The 11,475-nt window shown below is 29.3% G+C and overlaps 1 protein-coding gene across 1 annotated transcript; it reads right to left on the reverse strand.

Annotated features, from left to right (window-relative positions):
* Positions 1 to 378: 378 nt before the first annotated feature.
* On the reverse strand, positions 379 to 6,057 carry LOC134250082 (uncharacterized; the record flags this gene model as incomplete). The annotated part of the gene is made up of 5 exons (XM_062732434.1): positions 5,922 to 6,057; positions 4,645 to 4,759; positions 3,789 to 3,932; positions 2,471 to 2,627; positions 379 to 713 (listed from the first exon to the last, which is right to left on the reverse strand). Coding segments are annotated over exons 1-5 (865 nt in total), but the record flags the coding sequence as incomplete, so codon positions are not given.
* Positions 6,058 to 11,475: the final 5,418 nt, after the last annotated feature.

Here is an 11,475-nt window from a genome sequence, read left to right on the forward strand (position 1 = left end):
ACTTTTGGATGAATGACCAGGATATTGAATCGAAAGCCTTCTCAAAGTCAATTAGAAGAAGCAGCCCTGGGATATTTTCCTCTTCTGTATATTGCATAATATCATAAATGGTTCGAATATTTTCTGAAATATTTCTACCTTTTATAAAACCTGTTTGATCAGAATGAATTATTTTGTCTAAATGTTTTTTAATTCTATTTGCAATTATACCAGATGCAATTTTATATACAGTATTCAATAAAGAAATTGGTCTCCAGTTTTTTAGAAATTGTTTTGGTTTGTCTCCCTTTGGTAGACATGTAATGATACCATGCCGTTGTGTTATACTTAGATTATTAATTAGATAACCATAATTAATTGACCTTACTACAAAAGTACCTAAAAGTTTCCAAAACATTTTTAAAAATTCTGATGTGAACCCATCTGAGCCTGGTGATTTATTAGACTTCATTTTATATAATGTTTCCCCTGCTTCTTCTAATGTGATATGACCCTCTATAGATTTGGATTCTTCCTCTGAGAGTTTAACTATGTCTGGATATTTATCTTCCTCCTCCAAATTGACATTTTGTATAGAGTCATCGATGTTTCCATATAACTTTTGATAAAAGTGTTTTGTTTCTTTCAAAATATCAAACTGATTATAAATAATGTCTCCGTTATCCAATTCTACTCTTGGGATAATTTTATTGAGGAAATTTCTGGATTCTAAACTACAAAAATATTGTGTTGGTTTTTCACCTTCTTCAACCTATCTTGCTCTAGACCGAATATAAACACCAGCCATTTTTTGTTTTCTTATATTTTCTAATTCTTTCTTTTTACTATCAAGTGCATCTACATCTAATGCAGTTGGTTCACATCTCTCAAGATTTTGGATTTCTTCTATGAGCTTTTCTTCTTTTTTTATTCTAGATTTTTTTTTTTAAAGGATGAGTAAGAAATACATTTACCCCTAATTTCCATAAGGAGAGTCTCCAAAAATAATTGATCATTTATTGTAAAAGTAATTTCTTTATCGTCAATTAGATTAAAATTTTCAAAATTGTAAATAGGCGCTGCATATTGTTTTTTAACATTTTCTATGACATTTTTTATTGTTTTTAAAAACTCATCGTCATACAAAAGGGAATTATTGAACTTCCATAACCCTTTACCTTTCTTGAAGTCATTAAAAATTAGATTCAAACTAATCATTGAATGGTCAGACCTATAACTGGGTTCTATGGAGCTTGCTCTAACACTAGATAATAAGTTTCCTGATATAAGAAAGAAATCTAATCTACTTTGTTTCAATGGAGATTTCTTTCTCCAAGTATATCTTAAGGTATCCGGATGAAATTCTCTATATACATCTACATAGTTATTATCTTCAATGAGTTCAATAATCTTTTGTCTTGCATTTGGATTATTCACATTTTTATAATTAAAACAATCTAATTCAGGTTTCAATACTAGATTAAAATCACCACATATTATAATGTTCTCAGATTGAAAATCTTCAATATATTCTTGAAGTTTAGAATAGAAAGCTGGGTTATCATTGTTTGGCCCATAAACACAACACAGTAGTAACTTTTTTTTCATCTGTGGTAAATTGTAATAAAAGGTAATTAACAAAAACTGCGAAACCTTGTTATACATATATCATGTCTACAGAACACCACCTTTAACCACTTTAAAGACGATTTGGCTACAGCCTAATAATGTGCGAGGACAAGACACTACCGATCATATTGGTGAATTTAAAAAAAAAATGACCAAACGCATATTAATCAACCACATTAAAATACGGGCAATGAAAATAGATTCCTGTGTCTCAATATAAACATGTATGTTTTAGATAGCCAGTGTCTAAATATCTGCAAATATCTCGTTGATAACTCAAATAACAAAAGAGCTATGCCCAAAATGATGCTAAAATTGTCACAAGTGAAACCTTACATTAAGTACCCGGTACTAAAAATAACTTTATATTTTAAATATTTTTATGTAAAATGAAATATTAAAAAACATTCAGTGATGCTCTATGCATGTAAAGCATCGTTAATTAAAATAAATGCATGTTAAATGATTATTTAAAAAAAAAACAATCATAATTGAGCTACATATGCAGTATTCAGTTTTGTACTAGTATTCAGCATTAATTTAAGGTACATATATGTGAAGTCATTCTTCTTCTTCCGTTTATTTGAATAAATATCCATGAGGTAGGCTTACGAAAATGAGTATTCAGCATTGAGGTGCATATTCTTTCCTTTTCTCCAAAGAAAATTATATATTTAGGACGTAGACTTGGATCTACACGGATTATCTCCGTTACACACTGTATCACTCCGCTGTGATTTCCTGTTCCGGTAATGCACAATGAGGATAAAGATGAAGGCCATAACTCCAGTAAGGATATTTAAAGATCGACCCCAAGAGAGGCAATAAAAATAGAATACGGAAAATCAATCCGATCCGGTACACGAAAAACGAGATTATTTCATCGATGTTCGTTATATCGGCTCCTCGTAACTTTCTTTCAAGATCAGCTAATTCTGAGCGGTGTATTCTTTTAAATTCGTCTGTCACTCGAGTTACCATACGTCCAATTCTACCAATGAGCACAGTCTCTGATACGACTGAAACACAGTATTTGATGTACGAATTATTTGTCAATCCATAAATGATTTTTTTCCCAAAGTCAACTCTTCAATCCCTTAAGGTAGGACAAAACATCCGTGGATTCTATTTTAACCCATTTCTTAAAAAGTACTAGAGAAAAAAAGAATAATATTACTATGTTGATAACAATGAATGATCCCTGAAAGAAAAATAATTAGTTTTGGCATATTAGCCTTATATTTTGTGAAAAAAAAAACCAGAGAATCCTATTTATTGGGAACTTGGGAGCTTACATTTAGGAATGTGTTTACGCTAACTAAGTGCAATAAACAAGCATGTAACAGTCTGTTATAAAATGCAGTGCAACTATTGTTCCATAAATAACTAGAGGGGTGATATTTGGACACATATATAAGGGTCTCTATTCTTCATGCACTACAAAGGTAAAGGTCATATCAAGAGGTTAAAGGTCAAATATTGTGACATCATCTACTGAATCTTTAATTTTTTTTTGCTGTTGAATTTGTTTTAATCGCCAAAATATCTAAAACCACCGGTTCAATTTTCTTTATTTTTACACATTTTATTCTAGGACCCATTTGAATCATTCCGTTGATTTTTTTATAAAAATTGAATTATACATTTTCTGTCAAGAAAACTTACACTGCCGGATATTTACATGTGAATTTTCAGTTTCTGACACAATGTATGTTCTATTTTACTTAATATTTCACCCAAAATTCCCAAAATCAATGTGACTTACTGATTTAAAGTAACAAAAAGGTTATCTTTATTAAAAGTATTACACAAATTTGCAATAGATCAATAGAAAATTCTAAAATAAGGCTCATTCTCAAGTCGAATGCATGTCTGATTTCACAATCTTCTTACAGTCGTCTGATAGGCCAAAAAATGTGCGGTTGAATTTTTTTCATATCATATATAAAGAAGGATTTTGTATCAAAGAACAAAATATCAAAGTTTAAGAAAAATTGAATTTGAGGGAAAATTTGACCTACATATTTGGTCCTACCTTAAAAGATGACTTGTGAAATGTATTTTATTATCTTTGACTTAGAAATGAATATTATTTATAAGTACAATTATATACGTATATCTACCAGACAGTTTAATTAACTATATTACATGTAATTTATTAGAATTCAAAAATAACTTACTTGCTATTAGCATCAATATTGCACTTGTGACCGTTTTAGATGGATTGAGTGAAAATATCCTAAAGTTGACCAGCTCTAGCACGAACACTGCTCCGCACAGAATGATAGCGAAAGTACTCACTATCTGAATCTCGGGTATAGAGGCTGGAAAAAGGACATTGTTTTGGTAAAAAAAAAATTCTTTTCAAAATTACTTTCAGTAAGGTACATTGATACTCTGATAAGAGAGATAACTCTTAAGGACACAAATGTCTATTATTCCTTTATAAATTTGTCAAGTTTAAGTGCCCCTTTTGTCAAATTTTGCCCCGCTAACCATGTTATAATTGTTTGTATTTTATTCAGTATATACATTTCCTTTGGAAAATCATAAATGTTAAAGAAAAATTCCATATGAGTGAGCAGAGGGTTTATGATCCTTAACTTTGATTGTTCTTACTCTCATATTTATATATTCTATTTAGGTTCACGTATAGATTTTCCCTTGTTATTTACACAAATAAATACGTAAAATAAAAAAAAAACATTATCCGCAGAAAACGTGTGTAAATTGAAATCTGAAAAGATATAACCATTTCATATTGGATATCATTTAAAATGTTAATTTTATTCTTCAACTATTTCCATCAAAAAGGATCAATACAAATTCCTCCTGGATTGTTAATTTATTTATTTATTTTTTTTTTTTTTTTTTGCACTAAATAATTTTAATTAATTTTTTTTTGCACTAGATAAATAAGAAATTGAATGAAGATGAACTTCTTTCAAAATCTTGATATATCAGTACAACCTTTAAGGTTACCACATTAATGTCATTACAATTCTGGAAACTAGAAAAAAAATATTATTAACTCACGCTGGTTTGACGGGTAAGATTTTGGATCCGCCATATCCCAGGAAATAGCAATAAGGTCACATGTCCTAGTAGATTCACAGGTTACGTAACAAAATAGGCTCATTTTTAAGCTCATCTGAAATGAAAGTGAAAAAAAGGACGTACAGTAAAACAAAATTATACATGTAACGCATGTTTTGATGAAATCACACTAACAGAGAAAAGATTTTCATTCTACGTGCTTTTCTGTATATTTATTTTAATCAATACATGCCATCCCAAATTAAACGCAGAATACACTGTAGGTGCATTTATTTTTTATTTTTATTTTTTTAATTTTTTTTTTTTTTTTTTTTTTTTTGGTTTTTTTTTTGGTTTTTTTTTGGTTGTTTTTTGTTTGTTTGTTTGGTTGGTTTTTTTTTTTGGCATCATAAAGATAATTCAAACTGATTATCGCTAAAATTCAATTCATTTTTGGATCGACAAGCGTTCATCATGTTCATTACATTATAAAATTACAAAATTTAATTCATGATTTTATATTCAAGCCATTTTTTTTAAAATAAAAAAATAGCTTCATTTGCGTTTTGCTAAAAATTATACTTATACAGTATCAAAGAAAATTATAAAACATGTCTCAAATATAATTTTGTTATCTGTTTAAGGACGGATGATACAAACCTTTTTTTTTTCTTTGGAGGAGACATTATTTTATGTCACAAGTTTAGAAAAGAAAATGATTTTTAAAACTTTTTCTCGTAAGAAGTGGAAAATGACATAGACTTGGTAAATATAAGAAATATTTCAATATACACTGTAATTACAAATATGGATATAACACACTCTGCACAGGTTTAAAGATGAAAACAAATTTCAGAATTTTACCTTGGTGCTATAAGTGTAATAGAAGCTTTTGAAAAATATACCAAGCCTGGTGAATTTTATGAGGAAAAGCAAAATGGTAAAAATCAGCCTATGTAATATTGCTGATTTTTTGTCATTTTGTTTTCCTCGTAAAATTCACCTGGTTTGGTATATTTTTCTAAAGTTAATATTGCACTTCTAGTACCAAGGTAATATATTCTGAAATTTGTTTCACTGTAAACCTTTATCGAGTGTTATTTGTCTATTACATTTTCCAGTACTTAGGAGAATTTTTTTAAAAGAATTATATCCATTTCTAAACTTGTGACATGATATTAAGTCTCTTCCAAAGAAAAAAATCTGTTTGTATCATCTGTCCTTAAGTGGAAAAATAACTTATAACATTATATAATAATTATTATTAATTTACTTACTCCAGTAGGATACAAGTTGTTTCTAACGTAGAAAACTATCCAGTCTGGAGTTGCCATGGCAAGAAGCCAAATGATGAATGTTAAACCGATCATAATTAAACAACACATAACCATTGGGCGATTCTGTTTCTGTCTCTGAAATATATTAATATAAGTGAAATCTGCATCTTATGGTGGCATATTTCTGCCCCCTACATGCAAGATAAATTATGTTCACATGCAAGATAATAATGTAGACATGCAACATATTTATGACAACATGCAAGTTAATTATGTTGACATGCAATTAAGTTAACAATCTAATAAGAAAATATATTTTTAATATTGTCTAATTTACTTACAAACACCCGTGTCTGACATCGTACATGCAACATAAAAAAGTAGACATGCGACTTGTTTATGTCAACATGCAAGATAATTATGTCAACATGGGACTTATTCATGTTATGTTAAATTATATTTCCTTATTAGATAAATTATGTTCACATGCAAGATAATTATGTAGACATGCAACATATTTATGACAACATGCAAGTTAATTACGTTGACATGCAATTAAGTTAACAATCTAATAAGAAAATATATTTTTAATATTGTCTAATTTACTTACAAACACCCGTGTCTGACATCGTACATGCAACATAAAAAAGTAGACATGCGACTTGTTTATGTCAACATGCAAGATAATTATGTCAACATGGGACTTATTCATGTTATGTTAAATTATATTTCCTTATTAGATAAATTATGTTCACATGCAAGATAATTATGTAGACATGCAACATATTTATGACAACATGCAAGTTAATTATGTTGACATGCAATTAAGTTAACAATCTTTTTTTTTTTTTTTTATTTATAGTTTTTCCATGGTTTTACAAAAAGCAAAATGAGAGAGAGAGAGAGAGAGGGAGGAAGGAAGGGAGGGAGGGGGAGAGCGAGAGAGAGATATCAATTAAATAAATTCTTCCAATACTTCCATGCCTCATCAAATTTTTCTTGTTCATTGTTTTTCTTTGCTATTATTTTATTAGTGTCATATAATATTTTTATGGAGGACATCAACCCGTTCAAAGAAAGAGTATTGTTGGCACATCTCATACTGTAAATAAAATACTTAATTTGTAAAGCAATAAGAGTTTTCACTTTTTCTGACTTCACATGTGGTCCCAATATAAATTCTTTCTTTGAATATGTAATATATTTATGAATTCTGCTAAAACATAGAGTAGAAAAGGCTTCTAGTAAGCCCTGCACTACTTCACATTCCCAAAATATATGTTCAATAGTTTCAATTTCTTTTGTACAGAAGGTACAGATATTAGTATCAATTTTTTTAATTTTATGTAGAAATAAGTTTGTAGCTAGGATTTTATGATTTATTCGAAACTGAAACCATTGCAGTTTTGTATTTTGAGTGAGCTTAAATGGGAGAGAGAAAATATTTTCCCATTCAGCATCACTCAAATCGAAGCTACGGTTCCATCCAATTTTCCCTAAAGGTTCTTCTTGATTACTTTTTAAGATTTCATACAATTTTCTTGATTTTTTGGCGTTTAATATGGAGAACAGTTCTTGAGATATATGTGGGTAACTAAACTTTGATAAAGGCTTCTTTATTTTTTTTATCCATTCTCTAACAACTGCCAAGACTGCATTATATTCAAGAAAAAGAACTTTCATATCATATGTTTTATTAAAAGCAATCAAGTTCATAAGGATCCATCTTCGTTCAATAAATCATTAACACAATAAATATTATTCTCAAACCATTTTCTATAAAAAATAGGTTTTCTATCTATTATGAAATTAGTGTTGTAAAAAATTGGTTCCATAGCTACATTATATGTTGAATCTGAGTTTTTTTTCTGAAAAATATGCCCATGATTCCAACACATCTTTCCAAAACAAATTTTTAATAAATTTCAGTTTTCCTTTTACATATTCTGTACCACATAATGTTATTTTTTTTCATATCTAAGTCTAAAAGTGAATGTATACTGCTCTTTTGCATCACAATTTTCTTCACCCACATTAGTTTTAAAGACATAATAAATTCCTTGATGCTAACTATTTTTATACCACCGTCTTTGTAATTTTTTATGTATATTAATTTTTTCACTCTGTAATTATTTTTCCCCATAACAAAAGTAAAAAAAGTGTTTTCTAATTCCTTTAACTGAGCTTTAGAAGGATTTGGAAGTGAAGCAAAAATGTGGTTTAATTGTGGTAGAAGAAGGGTTTTCAACACTGTTAAACGCCCTAGTGGAGTGAGATTTCTGCGATTCCAGTTTATCATAGTTTTTTTTATTTTTTCAAACTTTTGTTTAAAGTTTAAATCACCAATTTTCTGTAAATCAACATCAAAATCAATACCAAGTAGTCTAAAAGCACTTTTTCCCCATTCTAAATCTACACCTACATCCAAAATGTGATTGCTATGTTTCATACTTCCTATCCATATGACTTGTGTTTTACTGTAATTGATGTGAAGTCCTGATATTTTAGCAAAATACTTCAAAGTTTTCAAACTTAATTGTAGAGACTGTGCACTACCATCCAATATAAGAGACGTATCGTCTGCCAACATAGTTATCTTATATTCTTTATCTAATACCTCGATTCCTTTTATATTTTTATTATTCCTAATTAAGATTGCTAATATTTCAGCACAAATCAAAAATAGATAGGGGGATAGTGGATCACCTTGGCGACACCCACGGTGTAAGAAGAAGGTTTCAGAAATATGTCCACCTTGATTAACTGCTGCTGTAATATTTGTGTAAAATAATTTTACCCACTTCTGAATAGAGTTACCAAATTTAAAAAATTGAAGTGACTTTTGGATGAATGACCAGGATATTGAATCGAAAGCCTTCTCAAAGTCAATTAGAAGAAGCAGCCCTGGGATATTTTCCTCTTCTGTATATTGCATAATATCATAAATGGTTCGAATATTTTCTGAAATATTTCTACCTTTTATAAAACCTGTTTGATCAGAATGAATTATTTTGTCTAAATGTTTTTTAATTCTATTTGCAATTATACCAGATGCAATTTTATATACAGTATTCAATAAAGAAATTGGTCTCCAGTTTTTTAGAAATTGTTTTGGTTTGTCTCCCTTTGGTAGACATGTAATGATACCATGCCGTTGTGTTATACTTAGATTATTAATTAGATAACCATAATTAATTGACCTTACTACAAAAGTACCTAAAAGTTTCCAAAACATTTTTAAAAATTCTGATGTGAACCCATCTGAGCCTGGTGATTTATTAGACTTCATTTTATATAATGTTTCCCCTGCTTCTTCTAATGTGATATGACCCTCTATAGATTTGGATTCTTCCTCTGAGAGTTTAACTATGTCTGGATATTTATCTTCCTCCTCCAAATTGACATTTTGTATAGAGTCATCGATGTTTCGATATAACTTTTGATAAAAGTGTTTTGTTTCTTTCAAAATATCAAACTGATTATAAATAATGTCTCCGTTATCCAATTCTACTCTTGGGATAATTTTATTGAGGAAATTTCTGGATTCTAAACTACAAAAATATTGTGTTGGTTTTTCACCTTCTTCAACCTATCTTGCTCTAGACCGAATATAAACACCAGCCATTTTTTGTTTTCTTATATTTTCTAATTCTTTCTTTTTACTATCAAGTGCATCTACATCTAATGCAGTTGGTTCACATCTCTCAAGATTTTGGATTTCTTCTATGAGCTTTTCTTCTTTTTTTATTCTAGATTTTTTTTTTTAAAGGATGAGTAAGAAATACATTTACCCCTAATTTCCATAAGGAGAGTCTCCAAAAATAATTGATCATTTATTGTAAAAGTAATTTCTTTATCGTCAATTAGATTAAAATTTTCAAAATTGTAAATAGGCGCTGCATATTGTTTTTTAACATTTTCTATAACATTTTTTATTGTTTTTAAAAACTCATCGTCATACAAAAGGGAATTATTGAACTTCCATAACCCTTTACCTTTCTTGAAGTCATTAAAAATTAGATTCAAACTAATCATTGAATGGTCAGACCTATAACTGGGTTCTATGGAGCTTGCTCTAACACTAGATAATAAGTTTCCTGATATAAGAAAGAAATCTAATCTACTTTGTTTCAATGGAGATTTCCTTCTCCAAGTATATCTTAAGGTATCTGGATGAAATTCTCTATATACATCTACATAGTTATTATCTTCAATGAGTTCAATAATCTTTTGTCTTGCATTTGGATTATTCACATTTTTATAATTAAAACAATCTAATTCAGGTTTCAATACTAGATTAAAATCACCACATATTATAATGTTCTCAGATTGAAAATCTTCAATATATTCTTGAAGTTTAGAATAGAAAGCTGGGTTATCATTGTTTGGCCCATAAACACAACACAGTAGTAACTTTTTTTCATCTGTGGTAAATTCTAATAAAAGGTAATTACCATCACTATCACCCTTCTGCTTAGAAACAGAAAAATCAAAATTGTTTTTAAATAAGACTGCTATGCCTCTGGAGTTAGAGGAGTATGAACTAAAGTAACATTCATAGCCCCATAGGTTCCTAATATCATTTTCTGCCTCTGGTGTGAAATGGGTATCTTGAAGACAGTATATATTATAGTTCATATTTCTTAAATAATGAAACACGTCTCTACGTTTGTTGATGTCCCCCAAACCTTGACAATTAACAGATAGAATTTTCAACGACATTTGCACATTTTTAATAATACATATTTACCTTTGATGAGACCGGAAGCCTTGGATTTATAGATATTGCTCTCTAAGGAAATTGAAACAAAAAAAGAAAAGAGAAGGAAAAGCAGAGAAACTGATAGAAAGACAGAAGAATAAAGCGTAGAAGAAGAAATAAAAGACATACAACAAAACAGTTCAAAAAAATGCGAGTGGATTTGGCCGTATAATATTGTCCGAGGCCATGCAGTGTTTATATTTTTCACATTCCATATGGCGATAAAATGCCTTAATTTTGGCCCCAAACACGACCACACTCACTATGCGTCCCACCCGATCGACGCCATTTTTAAACTCCATTAAGTTAACAATCTAATCTGATTGGTAACTTGCATGTTGACATAATTATGTTGCATGTTACATGTAACATAATTATTTTGCATGTTGAATTGTTGCATGTGAACATAATTTATCTTGCATGTAGGGGGCAGAAATATGCCACCATAGACATCGTAGATGCAAGAGTCAACATGATTAGGTATAGAAATGCGACTTACATGTATTTATGATAATGTCAATGACAATATGCAAGATAACTATGACAACATGCGACTTATTCTTATCAACATGCAAAATAATTATGAGATATGTATGTTGATTATATGCAAATTATTATCTTGATTATTGATATAAATAAGTCACATGTTTAATGCTTACAAAAATAAGTCGCACCATATATGTCTACTGAGACCTATAAAAAATATTCATAACTCAGATCCTCTGAAAACAGTTGAACTTTCGAGTCAACTTAATTATCTTGCATAAAAACATAAATATCTTGTATGTTAAC

Source organism: Saccostrea cucullata, unplaced genomic scaffold (assembly GCF_032062105.1).
Source record: "Saccostrea cucullata isolate Sc308-1 unplaced genomic scaffold, CSIRO_AGI_Scuc_v1 ctg1873, whole genome shotgun sequence".
NCBI classification, from domain to species: Eukaryota; Metazoa; Mollusca; class Bivalvia; order Ostreida; family Ostreidae; genus Saccostrea; species Saccostrea cuccullata.